At 40.6% G+C, this 19,684-nt stretch overlaps 1 protein-coding gene across 6 annotated transcripts in view; it reads right to left on the bottom strand.

Annotated features, from left to right (window-relative positions):
• wasf1 (WASP family member 1) overlaps window positions 1-19,684 on the bottom strand; it is a 97,545-nt gene that overhangs the window by 23,153 nt on the left and 54,708 nt on the right. For all 6 annotated transcript variants that reach the window (XM_059982950.1, XM_059982948.1, XM_059982951.1 and 3 more), the window contains 3 exons: window positions 5,242-5,401; window positions 3,842-3,976; window positions 1,792-1,945 (listed from right to left, as the gene is read on the bottom strand). In XM_059982950.1, coding sequence (XP_059838933.1) covers window positions 1,792-1,945; window positions 3,842-3,976; window positions 5,242-5,374 — 422 coding nt within the window. In that variant the 5' untranslated portion in view covers window positions 5,375-5,401. The remainder of the gene's footprint in view (window positions 1-1,791; window positions 1,946-3,841; window positions 3,977-5,241; window positions 5,402-19,684) is intronic.

The raw sequence follows: 19,684 nt of genomic DNA, 5'->3' as shown, positions 1-19,684 counted from the left end.
ACTCGACCCTGGAACATCTGGACAGTGAAGATGCATACATCAAGATGCTCTCATTGACTACAGCTTGGCATTCAGTACTATCATTCCCCCGAAAAAAATTAATAACTTCTCAAGACTTAAGCCTTGATACTTCCTTGTGCAACTGTGTCCTCAATTTCTTCACTTGCAGATCTCAATCAGTTTGTATTGGTAGCATCTTTCCTCAATCATGATCAGCACAGATGCACAACAAGGCTGTGTGCTTAGCCCCCTGCTCTACTTGCATTACACTTATGACTGTGAGGCTAAGCACAGTTCCAATGCCTTATTTAAGTTTGCTGACAACACCACTGTCACTGGCCGAATCAAAGGTGGTGATGAATCAGCATATAAGAGGGAGATTAAAAATCTGGCAGAATGGTGCCACAATAACAACCTTTCACTCGATGCCAACAAGGCAAAGGAGCCGATTATTGACTTTAGGAGAACGAAAGTAGAGGACCATGGACCAGTCTTCATCAGGAGATCAGAGGTGGAGAGGATCAGCAACTTTTAAAATTCCTTGGTGTTATCATGTTAGAGGATCTGTCCTGGGTCCAGCACATAAGTGCATTTATGAAGAAAGCACAGCAGCACCTCTACTTTCTTAGAACTTTGTGCAGATTCAGTATATCATCTAAAACTTTGACAAACTTCTATAGATATATGGTGGAGAGTATATTGACTAGTTGTATCATGACTTGATATGGAAACACCAATCCTTTTGAATAAAAAGTTTACAAGAAGTAGTGGATACAACCCAGTCCATCATGGGTAAAGCCCTCCCCACCACTGAGCACACCTACATGGAGCATTCTCACAGGATAGCAGCATCCAGAGACCCCCCCACTATCTAGGCCATCAGGAAGGAGGTACAAGTGTCTCAGGACCCTGATCACCAGGTTCAGGAACAGTCATTACCCCTCAACCATCAGGCTCTTGAACCTGAGGGGATAACTTCACTCAACTTCATTTACTCCAACACTAAACTGTTCGCCCAAACTATGGACACACTTTCAAGGACTCTTCATCTCATGTTTGATATTTATTGCTAATTTATTTCTTATTATTTTGCTCATTTTGTTGTCGTTTCTTTGTACTTACTGTAAATGCCAGCAAGAAAATAAATCTCATTGTTGCATAAGGTGACATATACTGTATGTACATTGATAATAAATTTACTTTTAATTTCAGAGTTTTTTTTCTCTCCAGTGAGACTACATGAAGATACATGGAGAAACAAGGCATAAAAGCTTTGTATACGCCAAGCTGTTTGAATGCTGTCTTTTAATTGCCATGAAGATTCAACAGCTTAACACCAGAAACAAACTAATGGTCAAACTGCTTTGTGGCTTTAAAACATGATTTAAGGTGTTTTCATCAACCATCTATGATAAAAAGACCTCTCAACAAGCAACTAATAGAAATTAAATAAAACATTTTCCCATTTTCTAGTTCATGCAAAATAATTTAGCTAATCGACAAGGTAGCCTGCTTACCTGAACTGTGTTCCAATGGATATCAAGGGATATGTAATTAATGCAGGAAAGTGGCCCTGAGGTAAAAGATCAGCTATGCCTTTATTGAATAGTGGAGTAATTCAGATCGCCAAATAACATTACTTTGCTCGTTTCTTATATACAATCTTTTACTGGATTTTTAAGATTCTGCTCAGTTCCAATTCACTTCATTACAAGGTTAGTTCAACTTTATCACAAAAATCTAATGCTAATATCATACAATACAATTTTTTGAAGAATAAGTTTTTCTGACCTGTATGCAGAAAGGATGTTAAGAGGCGGAGGTTTCTCACATGTACTGTATGTTTCCAGCAACGGAATAGGTAATGATTTACGGTCAAACAGTTGCTGGTCTTGAATTGTAGAGCTTCTAAAGGCTTTCCTCATCGTGATATCTTGAAGGGACACTGAAAATTAAAGTAATTGATGTCATTCTATGTAAACCAATTTAAAGGTGTTCTATAAAATGACCTCTCCAAACATTATTCTACTTGCACCTAATTTCTAATATGTATCACCACATTGTTTGCAAACGTAACCATATTGCTAGGCAAAAAGTATGTACGAGAGTTAAAAGCACTGTAACACTACTTTACACTAGTATTACACAGCAGAATGTTGATTTATTATAGGGCTCTTGGTTCTCCAGTCAAAATACTGCAATTTTAAAAATACACCCACTTGGGTTGCATGCTACTGACTGGGAACCTAGTCTGAATCATTGCCCTCCTCTAACAATGAATTGCCCCACAGCTTGTTATCATAGAGAAATCTCCATGCTGGGGAGAGCTATGGAACTAAAGAGTGAGTTAGACAACAGCTTTCATCACATCGAAGGTGATGAGAGATCATTAGATCCAGATGTTCTATCTGCCCATGAAGCAGGTACTGCCAGTGCCCAACTTTCAGCATTCAACAAATATACTGTGCACCTTGCCCCACCAATCCAAGCCTTCACAGGCAATGTCTTTACATCAGGTTCATGATTCATTCCTCGACTTGCTCAAGCAGGGAAGGCAGGTGTTCACGCCAAGTTGCTAACAATGCATCACCAGATATACCCCAATGACCTGTCATTATTCATTTTCTTGTATTATTGTACGCATGCAACTTGTAGATCTTTTATCTTTGCTCCACTGTTATACCAGAACAACAAAGTTCATGTCATTTGTCAGTGATAATAAATGTGAGCCCCTCAAATCTGCTCCACTATTCATCAAAATAAAAGATACCTTGTTATATTCCAGTTATGAAGATAAAAGCCGTCAGGAAATTTGAGAAGTACTTGGATAAAGACAAGAATATTCAAACCTAAGCAACCTCATTAGCTCAATTTTTCTTGGATATGGACATGAAGGACCATACAGCCTTTCCTGTACTATAACTTTAATGGCTCTGAGTACAATAAAGAGTCAAGGAATAGAATGTGCATAACACTGCTAGCACAAACCAAAACTTGAGTTAGCAGTAAGATCCTGTCTGTGTCAAAAATACTGGGACATTTGAGAGAGACTTTAGCATGAAATTTATAATAATTTTTCTCACTGTAGATATTGCGTACAGTGAATTCTAGTTAATTGGGCCATCAGATAAGGACAACTCTTAAAGTACAAAAACTAATCAAGAAAATAGCCAGGACACTATGCCACTTAATTGGGACTGGAGACTGTTGCTGAACAGTTTCTAACTGACATCAGTCTCATGCACTTGCGTGGCCATTAGATCAACACTATGCTTTGAGTGAACAGTTTTTACATATATCAGTTGTGTGAATTTGCATTCAAAAAGCAGCAATTTTTGTCACTGCTAGTTGGCAAGAAATAAGCAGTAAGACTGTTTTGCTCACTGCAGTTTCAAGCATTTAGGCTTCCAGATGTCAGAAATGACCAAGAGTCAAAATGTAACGATTTTGCTACTTCAGTAAGTTAATCGTCTTGAATATTACAATGAAAATGAAGATTTGGAGGATGCAATCATCAACAGTAGTCCATTATCTGCACTAGGTACCTGTGGTGATTTTGTATATCTACAATCAAAAGAACACAATGCGGATGAATTTCTCCATCAATAGGTATTAGGAACCAATACAGTTTTATAGCATCGCTGTAGTATTGATAATGTTCTAATTTGTTTTATGTTTTATTTAAATACATAATTTGTTACTCAGCTTGAGTTCTTTTTATACCCTTTTAACTATTTCCATGAAGCTTTGTCTAATTGAGGTAGATGCTTAATTGGGTCAAAATATACTGGTCCCACAATGTGTCCTAAATAACTAATATCCACTGTATTTAAAAACTTACATTCTTCCTCTTTTGGATCCAGCTGGGTGACACTAACAGATAGGCGGTCGACACGTTCCTGCAAAGAGTTAACCCTGAAGGAGAAGCTATGAGCCTCATTGAAGAGTTCTCCAAATATATCTTCTGCATATTTACCTGGGGTTTCAAACAAAGGTTAAAATTTGGAGAAAAAAATCTCTAAGGTGGTGTCAATGACAAAAACTTGATAAATCAAGTGTAAGCATCTATCCAACTGTGAAAGGAATTTGTATTGTGCATTACGATTACCTGCGGGACATAAAACATAGATCAGCGAAAACTATTTCACACTCAGTATCCAAGGCCCAATTCTTTAACAGATTGATGAATGCCCTTGAAGTCTGCTCATAACTGGAATGGGCCCAAAGATGCATTCATTCAAGAGATGGCAGCTCCCAGCAGACTAATAAGGCCCAATGTAGTGCAGGGTATTCAAATTTCACAGGCACCAAATCAGAATTGCTTTTGAACCAACTTACCAGTGCAAGAAGTTGAGTGTAGACCAATTTTATTTCTTTCTTACAAATTAAACCTTTATAAAATCTTGTGGATTAAAATCAACACAAATTTATAAAGAAAATAAACTTGCACTTATCTTCTATTTAGCTGATTTTCCTCACTAAAACCAATGCTTTTCAACAGATTAGTATGAAAATTTCCGACTGCAAGTTTTGGAAAATCCATGAAAGTTTGCAGTTCCCTGCTGGACTCCATGAAGAGACCAACTACAGAACATAGTTCTTCCATCAATGGTGATCAGATATGCAGACCCTGATTACATGTTAAGTGACGTCCTCTTTCTCATGCATTTTAATTTTCGTCAAGTATTTATTTCCAATTCCAGCAGCTGAGACTACACTTTCTTTTAAAAAATATGTAATGCCATGTACTGTAAAGGAGCTGTAAATTCTGAAAAGTGGCTGATAACTGTAGAAATAACCACTTCGTATTTTTATAGACTAGCTTAGCCATTCCATTAACCATATCTTCAATAAAAATCTAATTTTCCTCTGACCAACATGTCTCATAGACAAATACTAGTGGTCTACAGGCACATTTGAAAGCAACAGGCAAAAGCAAAATTGAAATTCTACATAGCTGGCATAGATTGCTGACACTGAATTTTACAGGCTGACTATAATTCTATTTCTCACATCCTTGGGGAGGATAAAAAGTTACTTCCACCACTACCTCTAAAAATCATTAAACCCAAAAATGTTCAAGCTTTAATTAAACAAGACTATCAACAATGCAATGCACCTACTGTAACATTTTGATCATTTGTTCTCACAGCATTGAGAATTATGACATGATGCTTGAGTTGGCAACAATAAATCATAATACAAAACATCTAAGAGGAAAGTGAAATTCAAATTACTTACTGAGGCTGCTTAACTGTCGGATTACATTTGCTAGAGAAACGTTAGTGACACATTCTAGTTCATTACGGATATTTCCTGGCAGCACTGTATGGCACAAGTATCTTGGTTCTATGTTCCTCTTCACTAATGGCATTCTGAATTAAAGTTACAGCGAAAATACCTGACAGAAGGAGAGGGAAAGCCATCAGTTAATTTTTTTTTAAAAATTAAACAAAATATACTTCATTCAAAAATAAAATTATATACAATAAACCATTCAATGACTTTCAATCCTTTACAACTGTTTCCATTACAGTCTTTACATTTTCACGCTTTTCACCACCCATGTGGCACTCTGTTATTCCATATTTACATACACTTGTTTAGGGGTACATATCCCGCCCCCTACCCCTCAGCTCCCGCGGGGGAAGAACCCTAGACTGTGGTCCTTCCCCACTGGGCCCTTGCGGTGGCTGCACCAAGTTTGAATGCATCTCTCAGCACGTACTCCTGCAGCCGAGAATGTGCCAGTTGGCAGCATTCCCCCATGGACATCTCCGTGTGCTGGTAGACCATCAAGTTCCAGGTTGACCAAAGAGTGTCTTTGACCAAGTTGATGATCTGCCAGCAGCACCGGATGTTGGTCTCGGTGTGCGTCCCTGGGAATAGCCCATAGATCCCAGAGTCCTCTGTTACACAGTTCCTGGGGATGAATCTCGACACTGTCCCTTCCATCCTCCTCCACACCTTCTCCGCAAACCCACAGTGTGCAAAGAGGTGGGTCACCGACTCCTCCTCACTGCAATCCTCCTGTGGGCAGAGGGGTGTGGAGACGATGTTCTGGGCGTACAGGAGGGATTGGACTGGGAGGGCCCCTCTCACCGCCAGCCAGGCGAGGTCTTGGTGCCTACTGGTGAGGTCTGGCGATGAGGCATTTTACCAGATGAACTGGACGGTCTGCTCAGGAACCACCCCACTGTGTCCATCACGTCCTTCTCCTGCAGTACCTGCAGGACCTTACGTGCTGATCACTGCCTGATGGCCCTGTGGTCAAAGGTGTTGACCTGAAAGAACTTCTCTACGAAGGACAGGTATGGCAGCAACAACCAGCTGACAAGGGTATTGCGCGGGAAAGGGGCCAGACCCATCCTTCGTAGCCAGGACGACAGGTAGAACCCAGGCACGCAGTGGTACTTGGTGCCCAAGTACCTGGGACCCACACACAACCTGATGCAGCCACACACGAAGCTGGCCATCAGGGTGAGGGCGACATTGGGGACGTTTTTGCCCCTGTTGTCCAGGGACTTGTACATGGTGGTCCATCTGACCCGCTCCATCTTGGATCCCCAGACGAATCTGAAGATGGCTCGGGTCATTTCCAAGCTGAAGGAGCAGGGGACTGGCCACACCTGCGCCAAGTACAGCAGCCCCGAGAGCACCTCACACCTGATGACCAGGTTCTTGTCCGCTATCGATAGGAAGTGCCCTCCTCACAGTCCCAGTTTCTGTTTGACCTTGACCGTCTGCTCCTGCCAGTTCTTGTTGCACGCCTTGGCCCCTCCGAACCAGATCCCCAACACCTTCACGAGAAGGTGAAGGGTCGCTGGATCGGTTGGGCCAGTTGCCGAAGAGCATGGCTTCGCTCTTCGTGTGGTTGACCCTGGCCCCCGACGCTAGCTCGAACTGTTCGCAGATGCTGATCAGCCTGTGAACTGACCTCGGATCAGAGCAGAAGACGGTGACTTTGTCCATGTACAGGGAGGTTTTGACTTGGGTCCCTCCACTGCCTGGCAGTGTCACCCCTCTTATGCCCTAATCCCTTCTGATGGCTTTGGCAAAGGGTTCTATGCAGCACACAACCAAGACAGGGGAGAGAGGGCAGCCCTGCCTGACTCCAGACCTGATGGGGAAGCTGTCTGTTTCCCACCCGTTGACCTGGACTTCGCTATAGATGTCCATGTAGAGCAGTTTGATCTAATTCCGGATTCCCTCCCTAAATCCCATTTTGGAGAGTACATCCACCATGTACGTGTGCAATATCCTGTCAAAGGCTTTCTCCTAGTCCAAGCTGACCAGGCAGGCGTCCACCCCTGTCCTGCATGTAGGCGATGGTGTCCCTCAGCAGCGTGAGGCTGTCTGAGATCTTCCTGCCCGGTACAGCACAGGTTTGGTCTGGGTGGATCACCTGCTCCAAGTGCAGACTTGACCCCGTTGGCAATAGCCTTGGACAGGATCTCAGTTAATACGTCTAGGAATGAATAGAATGGACACCACAATATCACCAATCCAGTTATGGTGGCACAATAGCGTAGTGGTTAGCACACGCTTTACAGTACCAGCAACCCACTTCATTTCCTGCCACTGTCTGTAAGGAATTTATACATTTTCCCTGTGATTGCATGGTTTCCTCTGGGTGCTCCAATTTCCTCCTACAGTCCAAAGATGTACTGGTTGATATGTTAATTGGTCATTGTAAATTGCCCTGTGATTAGGCTAGGGTTAAATAGGGCTGAGCAACTCAGCTTGAAGGGCTGGAAAGGCCTATTCCATGCTATATATAAATAAATGAATATATTTTATCCCTTAATTATTGAGACAAGTAAATATGCAGGAAGTATGTTTTTCCAATTTCATAAACCAAAAACCAACTACATCCCTCTTCACAAAAGCATGGATTTCTCCACGGAGAGAAACACAAGAAGAGAAAATGAGGACTTTAAAAACAAAAAAGCTGCTTTCAAATCCATGAAGGCTGAATTTAGAATATTAAAGTTCAAATAACATTGAAATGTATGCAAAGGTCTACAAAATATGTAAACTACACCCCAACCCAACTATCCCTACTCTACTAGAATTCATGTTCTTAAAAAGAAAACTACTCAGATAATAGTTAAAATGTTATTCCACTAGTACAATTGACATCCAAGTAATTTTTCAGTCACATTAAACCTATGACATCAAAACTCTACTTTAGACACACTTGATTCCCCCCCACCGAAACAATAGACAATAGACAATAGGTGCAGAAGTAGACCATTTGGCCCCTCAAGTCTGCACCGCCATTCTGAGATCATGGCTGATCATTCACTATCAATACCCAGTCCCTGCCTTGTCCCCATATCCCTTGATTCCCCTATCCATCAGATATCTATCTAGCTCCTTCTTGAAAGCATCCAGAGAATTGGCCTCCACCGTCTTCCGAGGCAGTGCATTCCACACCTCCACAACTCTCTGGGAGAAGAAGCTCTTCAACTATGTTTTAAATAACTGACCTCTTATTCTCAATCCATGCCCTCTGGTACTGGACTCTCCCAACATCTGGAACATATTTCCTGCCTCAATCCTATCAAATCCTTTAATTATCTTAAACTGTTGTTAAATTAGATATTCTGCAATAATTTAATCTAAGGCAGAAAACTCAAAGCAGATTTTATATCTCATACAATAAGATTGTTAAAATTCAAGGCAAAGTAAAATTGGACAAGTGGCAAATGTCAGCATTGAATCCAATCTCAAAGCAAAATACTCCAAACACTAAGAAACTGAAATGAAAGCTACTTCCAAGCCAGTCTGTTGAACTTAGTGCTCACAATACAGTTCTCTACATCACAGAAATGAAACTGACATTGGGGGTCACTTTGCAGAGTACCTAAACTCTGTCTACGGAGTGACCCTGAGCTTCCTGTTGCCAATCACTTAAATTCTCTGTTCTGCTCCCACTCTAACCCTTCCTGTCTGTTCCCTCCTGTACCATTATAACAAAATCCAATACAAACTTGAGAAACAACATTTCATCCATCTGAACATGTTGCTGCCTTACAGATTCAATACTGAATTTGTCCAAGTTGGGTAACTTATTGTTTGTCTATATCAGAAGTAATTTCTGCCTGAAATCATTATGGTTCTATTTTTCTTTCATTGGCCTGTTGGACATGTCTCACAGCCTCACTATTAATGCAAAGCAGCATTATGTGTCAACTGTTACCATAACTGCCCCATTAACCCATATGACTTCACCTATCAGATGTATTCTGTTTTTTTTTTACCCATTACTAACTTGTTTTCTCCATTTCCCAGTTCTGATGAAGGGATCCAGATCTGAATTGTTAACCACTTCTCTTTCCACATAGGCTGTCTTACCTGCTGAATGCTTCCAGGATTTTCTGTTTATATCTCTCTACAATGCTACCAGATCTGCTGAAATTTCAGCTTTTATTTGTGAACCTAATTATATCAGTTTTTCTGAAAACACATTTGACTAACTTTACTCGTGAAGATCAAGTTATTTAAAATAAGGCAATACTTCTAATTATCAAAATATTTTAACCTAATTTGTCAGTCTTTAAGATAACAATGTTCAATCAGAACAGAGACAGAATGAGGACATAAACTTCTGAAGCAACTAGTACATTTTGTGTCCTCCATTTTATAAGGCAGATTGAAGTTGAGAGAAAGAGATACTTGTTTTAAAGAATTCACTTCAATTTCATTATTGCGTTTGAACCTTAATTCTATTGGTTAGATGTTAATGGTAACTAACAACATTTTGCACATGTGGGAAGTTTGTTATCAACAATATTAACAAGCAGTATCTACACACCAATAATGCTGGTACCAATGCTTACTTTGTGTCACCAAGACCCCCTCATTACACCTTTCTTCCAAATATTAAACAACACAGTTCCAGAAGGGAAGTGCAATAGGTCTACAATTCTGCTGTTTCATTCATTTCTTGCTTGTCATTACAAGTGGGAATTTTAGACAATGAAGACAAATGCTCAGTTCCTTTCTCAACACCTCAGAAAATGAAGTCATCCATACTTGTATACAGCAAGGCCTACATAATATTCAGAAAGTAAAGTTATCAACGTGATCTAGGGTCCGTGTACATAGGACAACCCAAAGTTGCTGCACAGGTTGACAGTGTTGTTAAGAGGGCGAATGGTGTGATAGCCTTCGTCAACCGTAGGACTGAGTTCAAGAGCCATAAGGTAATGTTGTATTAACTAAGGTAATACAAGACCTTAGACTCCACTTGGAGTACTGTGATCAATTCTGATCACCTCACTACAGGAAGGATGTAAATACTATAGAGAGAGTGCAGAAGAGATTTACAAGAATGTTGCCTGGATTGGAGAGCATGCCTTATGAGAATAGGTTGAGTGAATTTGAGCTCTTCTTACAAATTATTTATTTTGTTCTTTGGCAATCCTTGGTGTTGAGGACTTACTTCAGCTATGGCTTTGCAGATTCCAAGGTGGCTAATGAGACAATGGGAAAACCACAGACTCTTCTATAGATGGCTGACAGAGTGGGTAGGGTGAAGCTCTTATGCAGTGATTTGCTTCTTCTGTAGTCAGTGTGCTCCTGATGCATAGTCTTAAGGTTTTCAATACCATTCCATTACTCCTTCTCCATTTTGAGCAATCATGGTGACTTCCAGGAATCAGTAATGATACACTACATCTCTTCAAGAAGTCATTGAGCACACATTTTAAGCTTTTTTTAAAAAATGCCCACTTGATAAATTCTTCTCATGATGGAAGTGTGTATGGGAAATAGAAATTAATTGATTCAATGGTTTCTTGTTGCTTTGTTAAATGGAAAAGTTGGTAATGAAATGGACACCTGTCTGTCTGTCTGGCATGAATTGGTGGTAACAAAGGTACTTCCATCACTACCTTAAGAAGCTGAACATTACCCTCCGCAGTCAAATGAAAATATCTTGTGGCATAGACATTGAAAGTAAATTCACCCACTGGTAGTTCTAGTTATTTACTGCACAATCTGTGATAACTAAAATTTGTGATTTTTAAGACTAAGTATAGTGAAATGGCAGAACACAAATATTAAATGAGATATGAGTAAACAAATATAATGAGATGAAAAAACAAAAACACATTTCATTACTCCATGAGAAAGAAATTTGAATAGAGTGAGGTTGTCTTTACTGCTGACATGATCAACATGAATGAGGCACCATGAGATTAATGTGGATTAAGATTTGCCAGGGGATACTGGCAAATAATGGAAGTTTGGCACGGTTGCTAAGTGTTCACCAATCAGCTCACATTGCTGCCATTATTTTTGGAACAAAACTGACAAATGACAGGATATATACTCCAGGTCAAAGCATGTTAGGAATGTGATGAAATACTCTCCACTTGCCTGTAGGAGCAAAGCTCTAATAATGCTCAATGTTAAAGCAGCTACTTGATTGGCACTTCAGCCACTACTCCAAACATTTACTTTACAAACACTACAAGTCAGGGACCACACGACTTACTTATACTTACATTCTTATGAACAAATAATAACATTGCCATAATTTTTCTTGTATTGCAAGAGAGGAAAGGATTAGCTCATTACACCAGAATTAACTAGCAATCTATTTAATTATCGGTTGTTAAATAATATTAAAACTACATAAAATTATCTAGCAGCTAATATCTAGACAAATACTTCAGGCTGAAGATAATTTACAAGGTTGATTAGGCGACATGAATGTAAATCACAAGGAAGCTTTTCTTGTTGCTCAATATCTCAATTTTTTAATGCATCAGTACAACATATAGAACTTTAGTTTCAAGACTGCTGTGGTCTTCCCACACATTTGCAATTGATTCTATTTTATAATTATCAGCAGGCTAATAGGTTTTTACAAAGCTGGAGACACTCTCCACTTAGCTGGTGACAAAGTATTGTGTACAGCCAGCTACAAATGTAGTGTCATTTAATGTCACGTGTGAAAATGTGGTAGACATCCACTTATCTATCCTAGATTCAGTGTATTGATGATACCACATATCCCATCATTCAGATTTGTCAAGAGCTGGGAGGCTTGGTGTCCTGAGTGTTTACCTCTTGATATACAAAATCTTCTCACCACCTGGAGTGCAAGGGAATATTCTCCTTGTATCTGGCTGAGTGCAGCTCCAACATTGCTCGAGAAACTCTACAGCACCTTGGACAAAGTAGCAGCTTGACTGATACTTCATTCAACCTTCTAAACTTGCATTCCTTGCATCACAAAGAATAGTAACTGCAACGTACGCGATCAACAAAATGGGCTGCATTACTCACCATGCCCCTCTGACAGCACGTAGATTCCCACCCAGTGATGATGATGTAGAATTCTTCATTCTAAAGGGTCTTTGACCTGAAACATTAACAGTTTCTCTTTCCACAGATGCTGCCTGACTTGCTGAGCTTACAGTATTTTCTTGTCTTTATGGTTATTACCATTCCCTGGAGATAAATCAGCACTGTCCAATATGGGAAATATACAGTCTGTAAACAGTTAATTTGATTGTTTTACATTTCTTAGTTTGTTCTTTTAAAACTGTATACTTCAAACATGTGAATGAAAATCTAGTTTTTCAGTGACGAAAGGGCAGAAAGCAGCAAACAGTTGCTATTGCATCACATTTCAAAATGTGCCAATTTACTTTGAAACCAAATAAATTTTGAAATGCAACAATCTGCAAGGTGTATTATAGATTCCAAATAATAATGGCATATTGTGGTTTTGATTGCTGAAAAACTTTTAGCAAAAGAAAGTAATCTTCACAAGGTTAATTTGGAGACCTTTAACTCTATTGATCTCATGCTTTTAGCTAGACAGGCAAACAAAGTGTAAGATTGATAGTCTGCTTAGCCTCTTGTCAAAGTAGGATTTCAAAGTTCGGTGTACATTTATTATCAACGTATATTATATGATATATTACTTTGAGATTCATTTGCTTGAGGGCATTCGCAGTAGAACAAAAAGAAACACAATAGAATCAAAGAAAAACTACACGCAAAGACTTACAACTAATGTGAAAAATAAGGCAAACTATGCAAATACAAAAATATAATAATAATAATATTAAGTAGATAAATAATCCTGAGAATATAAACTACAGAGTCCTTGAAAGTGAGTCCATAGGTTGTGAAACCAGTTCAGTACAGTATTGAGGTGAGTGAAGTGACCATACTGCTTCAGGAGCCTGATGGTGAAGGGTAATACCTATTTATGAATCTGGTGGGGGTCCTTGATGATTGATGCTGCTTTCTTGTGGCAGTGCTCTGGTAGTATACTCAATGGTGAGAAGGGCTTTTCCTATGATGGACTGAGCTGGATCCATTAAGTATTTTCTATTCTTGGGTATTGGCGTTTCTATACCAGGCAACTAGTGCACCTGTAGAAGTTTGTGAAAGTTTTAGATGACTTGTCGAATCTGCGTAAGCTTCTACAAAGTAGAGGTATTGCCATGCCTTCTTTCTGATGGCACTTATGTGCTGGTCTCAGTCAGTTCCGCTGAAATGACAACGCCAAAGAATTTTAAATTTAAGAATTTAAATTTCCACCTCTGATCTCCTAATGAATACTGCTCATGGACATCTGGTTTCTTCCTCTTGTAGTCAACAATCAACTCTTTGGTCTGCTGATGTTGAGTGAGAGGTTGTTTTTGAGATCTATTCAACCAGATTTTCAATCTCTCTTCTCCATGTCAATTCATCACCACCTTTGATTCGGCCAACAACAATGGTGTTGTCGGCAAACTTAAATATGGCATTGGAGCTATATTTAGCATCACAGTTATAGATATAAAGCAAGTAGAGAAGGGGGCTAAGCACACAGCCTTGTGGTGTACCTGGGCAGATGGTGATTGCCATAAAGCACTAAAGCAGAGAAACAGGCCTTTTAGCTCCTCTAGTCCATGCTAACCTGACACATTCCCTCATTCTCTCTATGTGCACCATGACCATACTCCACCATACACCTCCCAATCAAGTTCTTATCCAAACTTCTCTAAAAGTTGCAATCAAAATTGCATCTACCACTTCAGCTGACAGCTTGTTCCACACTCTCACCACCTTCTGACTGAAGAAGTTATCCCTCAGGACCTTTGGCCCTAAACCGATAACCTCTAGTTCTATTCTCACCCAATCCGAGGGGGGGAATCCTACATGCATTCACCCTATCTATACTCCTCGCAATTTAGTATACCACTGAGAACAGCTCTCCTTCTCCAATGCTCCATGGAATAAAGTCTGAGTCTATATAACTTTTTCCTATAACTCAGGTCCTCACATCTGTGTCAATTTTCTTTGCACTCTTTCCAAGCTTATTGTCATCTTTCCTGTAGACAGGTGACCAGAACTGAGTATGGTACTCCAAATTCAGCCTCATTGTATCTTTCTGAGTGAAATCTTATTAAACAGTTGTTACTGTGATGCTGACAATTCATGACTAGACAGCAAGCCAGGTGTTCCACTGTGCTTGTAGCATCTGGAAGCCAACAAGATTCTTGCCAAGACCATAAACTTAAGTGCTTGCTTCTCCTACTGTACTGTAATGAGAGATAATAAAACATTAAGACCTATCGGTAAAGAATGCATCAGCAACATCCCTTTTAAAAAAAGGGATGCTACTACAAATACCACCAGATTTGCTCAACATTTCCTGCCTCTCTAGTGCCAGCTGGAAGACTAATCAAAGAACAAATTAAAGTTTATTATCAGAGTACATATATGTCACCATATACAACCTTGAGATTCTTTCTCCTGCAGACATAGTCAAAAAAACCTACAGAATAGTAACTGCAAAAGGATCAACAAAAGAGCAAGAACATAGAAGACAACAACCTGTTGAAGTGCAACTATAAATAAACGGCAATAAATAACAAGCATAAAGAGTCCTTAAAAGTGAGATCATCAGTTGTGGAATTGGGAGCATCTCAGTAGACAAGTGTAATTATCCACTTTTGTTCAAGAGCCTGACAGCTGAGGGTTGGTTATTGTTCTTGATCCTGGTGGTGCGAGTTCTGAGGCACTTGTAACTTCTGCCTGATGGCAGCAGCAAGAGCATGGCCTGGGTGGTGAGGATCTTTGATGATAGATGCTACTTTCCTACAACAGCATTTCATGTAGATGTGCTCAATGGTTGGGAGGGCTTTACCCATTATGTTCTGGACCAAATCCACTACCTTCTGTAGGATTTTCTATTCAAAGACATTGGTGTTCTCATAATGCAGCCAGTCAATACACTTTAAAAGTTTGTCAAAGTTTTTGATAATTGGTGCATTGTCACCATATTGTAAAACTGGACTTGCATACTCAGTGAAGGCAGCCCTGAAGCAGAGAGATCTGGTAACAGAAAACACTGGAGACAATCTAGTATAGGCAGGACCAACACAAAGAAAAGTGATTTGAAGCTGGTGGCCTTTCATCAGGTCTAGGAAGCTGAGAAAACAATTGTGTTCAAAAGTTGCACAGAAAGAGAGGCACTTATTGGTCTGACCAGCAACCAATCCAGACATCAGAAGTTTGAGAAGAAGGGATTTCAATCAGGTCCACTGACCAAGTAGAAAAAGGCAGTGTCAGATCACAGCAGCATAAATTGAACTCTGACCAGTTATAAATCCGAACATCAGAAGTGTGAGAGGAGGTGATTTCAATCAGGTCCACTGACCAAGTAGAAAAATTGAGTTCTGACCAGTGAACAATCAGCATTTGGGATTGATTAGCAAGAGTAAACTAAAGGAAGGTGGGACAAGCATAGCAGCCATTGTCAGAGTGGACAGAGTTAGCATGTGATCTTGAGGCTGCTTCAGAGAAAGCAAAAAATCTCTAAAGTTTTTTTTCCTTCATATTTGCTCAGCTAGGACAGTACAGATGCCAGGCAGGATAGTTGAATGTTCCTGCCACCCTCCAGTGTCCATCCAACTACAGCTGCGAGAAGTGCATCCAGCTGTGGTAAGGAGCTGAAAATGGATGAACTTTAGATCATTCGGAAGGCTGATGGGATGATAGATATGACGTATAGCGAGGTGGTTACACCAAGGTACAGGACACAGGAAACTGGGTGACAGTCAGGAAGGGGAAAGGGGTTAAGGAGCCAGTGCAGAGTACCCCTGTGGCCATCCCCCTCAACAACAGGTATACCACTTTGGATACTGTTTTTTTTGGGGGGGGGGGGGAATGACCTAACAGAGGAAAGTCATAGCGGTTGGATCTCTGGCACCGAGTCTGTCTCTGTGACTCAGAACGAAAGAGGGAAAGGAGGCACACTGTGGTGATAAGTGATTTGTTAGGGGACCAGACAGGAAGTTCTGTGGGTAAGAACAAGATTCCCAAGATGGTATGCTGCCTCCCAGGTGCCAGGGTTCAAGATATCAAGGATTGAGTCCTCAGCATTCTTGTGGGAGGATGAACAGTCCAAGGTCATGGTCTACATAGGTACCAATGACATGGGTAGGATGAGTGATGAGATTCTGCAAAGGGAGTTCAGGGAGTTATGTGCTAAGTTAAAGGGCAAGACCTCCAAGATTGTGATCTCAGGATTGCTACCCATGCCATGTGCTAGTGAGGCCAGAACTAGGAAGATTATACAGTTTAAAACATGGCTGCTAGGGAGTTAGTTTAGGAGGGAGGGAATAAGATTTTTGTATCATTGGGCTCTCTTCCAGGGAAGGTGGGACTTTTATAGAAGGGACAGTTTGCACCTGAACTGGAGGGGGACTAATATCCTAGAAAGAAGATTTGTTAATGCTGTATGGTAGGGTTTAGAGTTGCAGGGGGATGGGAATCAAAGTGTCAGAATAATAAATGGAGAGGTTGTGGAGACAGATGTTGGTAAGACCTCAAAATTCAGGAATCAAAAGGTGTAACTAGTGTCCTGGGCTACATACATTTCAATGCAAGAAGGGAGATGAGCTCAGAATGTAGATGAACACGTGGAATTAAGACATCATACCCAGTATTGAGACTTGAGCTACATCCACACTAGACCGGTTAAATCTGTAACTGAAGCTTTTTCTCTTAGCTTTTACCCTCTGTCCACACTAAAACGGTGTTTTCGTCCCCCGAAAATGGAGATTTTCTAGAAACGCTCTCCAGAGTGCGTAATTTTGAAAACACTGGATAGGCCGGAGCAGTGTGGACGGGGTAATCGGAGAAATCTAAAAACGCTGTCATGACGCGCCGGAACAGATGGTGATGGCAGTGCGCTATTTTGTTGTTTTCTTTAACACAACCTAACAATTTCAGAACAGACGGCAACGAGACTGAAGCCAGAAGAGTTAGAAATGTACTCATCAAATACTTTGACCCTTAACTTACTGAAAAAATAAGTATACCGTAAATTTTTTATACCGCTACTTTTTTCCCATGCTTTGAACACTGCGGCCTATACTACGGTGCAGCTAATGCATGTTTTTTTTCATGCCGCCAAAAACATTTTGCCTCGTAACAGTAGACCAATAAAATTGATGAGTAGTTCACAGAGCTCCAATGAAATTGTACGATAAATCAAGCACACTTTCACAATTAAATTATTGTAAATCAGTCATTTGTACTCACCCTCATCAACATGGAAAACACTCGAAGAAAAGCATATGATGCAGCTTTTAAGTTAAAGGCGATCAATCTGGCGGTTGAAGAAGGAAATCGAGCTGCTGCACATAATCTTGGCATAAATGAATCGATGGTGAACGGTGGAGATGCCAGCGTGAAGAACTGAGTCAATGCAAAAAGATGACAAAAGCTTTCAGAGGTAATCATAGCAGATGGCCCGAACTTGAAAACTTTCTTGAAGGCTGGGTTAACACACAGAGAGCAGGCGGCCGCGGTGTTTCCACCGTGCAGATCAGACTGAAGGCTAAAGCAATCGCCACCAAAATGAAAATCGAAGATTTTAGAGGTGGGCCATCGTGGTGTTTTAGATTTATGAGATGAAAAGGCCTGTCCGTCAGGGTACGCACGACTCTGTGTCAGCAGCTCCCTCCCGACCATGAGGAAAAACTTGCTAACTTCCGCACATTCACTCAAACAAAGATAGCGGAGAATTCCATCGGACCAGATGATATCATAAATATGGATGAAGTACCTTTGACGTTTGACCTGCCTCTCACTTGGACTGTTAATAAAAAAGGTGACTCGTCCATCACACTGAAAACAAGTGGCCATGAGAGAACGCATTTTACTTGTGTTCTGAGCTGCACAGCATCCGGACTAAAGCTTCCACCGATGGTGATTTTTAAGCGGCTGACAATGAAAGTTCAGTGAAAGCTGCCATCAAGAGTACAAACTCAATTCCAGCTGTGATTCCTGGGGGCACCACAAAGTATTTGCAGCCACTGGACATCAGCGTGAACCGGGCATTTAAAGTGGCGCTGCGCATTGAGTGGGAGGCTTGGATGACGAGCGGCGAGAAATCCTTTACCAAAACAGGACACATGCGAAGAGCATCTTTAACTCAAGTCTGCCAGTGGATCCTAAATGCGTGGAGCCGTGTCACAACATCCACCATCACCAACGGGTTTCGAAAGACTGGACTGCTGCGTGATGAAGAGGACCGCGTGCGCTCAAGTGAGAGCGACAACGAAGAGACTGAAGTGAGTGACGAGATCCTGAGGTTGTTCAATTCGGACACTGAAGAAGAGGACTTTGATGGTTTTAGTGCACAGGAGGAAGATGAAGAAGGCGATCAATAACTTTTCCTGGTAGGCTGCAGTATATATATATTTTTTTACCAGTCGTTAGGAGATATTGGAATGTTGTTCGTGCACTGTTCAGTAAAAAAGTATATGCAATGTAATTTGTGTGTTACCGATACTATGTATATTTAAAAGTAGCTGTGTTACAGGCACTGTTCGAAAAAAAGCATTTGCAATATGTATTTGTTTATGTTACCATACGGATTTAATTAAAAGTTAAAAAATCCTCACGTGTAATATCTTTCTGTGTAAATATCTCATATTACAACGTGGGACACCTGCAGCTTAAAATCCGGTGCGGCCTGTACAAGTACAAAATTGATTTTCTTTCTAAAATTAGAGCATGCGACTTTTAATCAGGTGCGCTTTGTAGTCCGGAATCTACGGTACTCACTTTGCCCTGTTTTCTGTCCTTGCTCGTGTGAAGGTGGTTTACTTATTTATGCAAGTACTTCTCTGACAATACATGTGTAACAGCCTAATGTAACATTGTATGGAAATACAAGATAATACTGATGCAGACATGTTTTATACATTTAACAAGGGGCTTTATTAATACAACAGAGTTAGTCAGTTTTTCAATGTTCGTCCTCAGCCGGGTCATACTGTCCATGAACTCCCTGTCGGTTGCCTCCATACACTCCAGTATTTGTTTTTTAAAGTTTTAAGTCGTCCTGTGCGAGAGTCAACAGCTGTCCGTCGTTTAAGTTTTCCTAGACTGTAACTGAACAAACGTACACCAAGTCTTTTACGGCAAGATTCGACACCAAACATGTCACTTGTTTTTGGTAGATGTGTCCTGCGCATGCGCAGTAGGAGGAGATTTGCTGAGTTATCCATTTTAACGTGGACAGAGACATTCTTTAAAAATGTCTAGTGTGGACACTTATTGTCTTACGTGAAACTGGCGTTTGCAAAATTATCCGGTCTAGTGTGGACGTAGCTCTGGTTGCAGGAGGGGAAGGGCTGACAGCTCAATA

Source organism: Hypanus sabinus, chromosome 10, assembly GCF_030144855.1.
Source record: "Hypanus sabinus isolate sHypSab1 chromosome 10, sHypSab1.hap1, whole genome shotgun sequence".
Lineage (NCBI taxonomy): Eukaryota > Metazoa > Chordata > Chondrichthyes > Myliobatiformes > Dasyatidae > Hypanus > Hypanus sabinus.
This window is presented reverse-complemented; position numbering and strand designations above follow the sequence as displayed.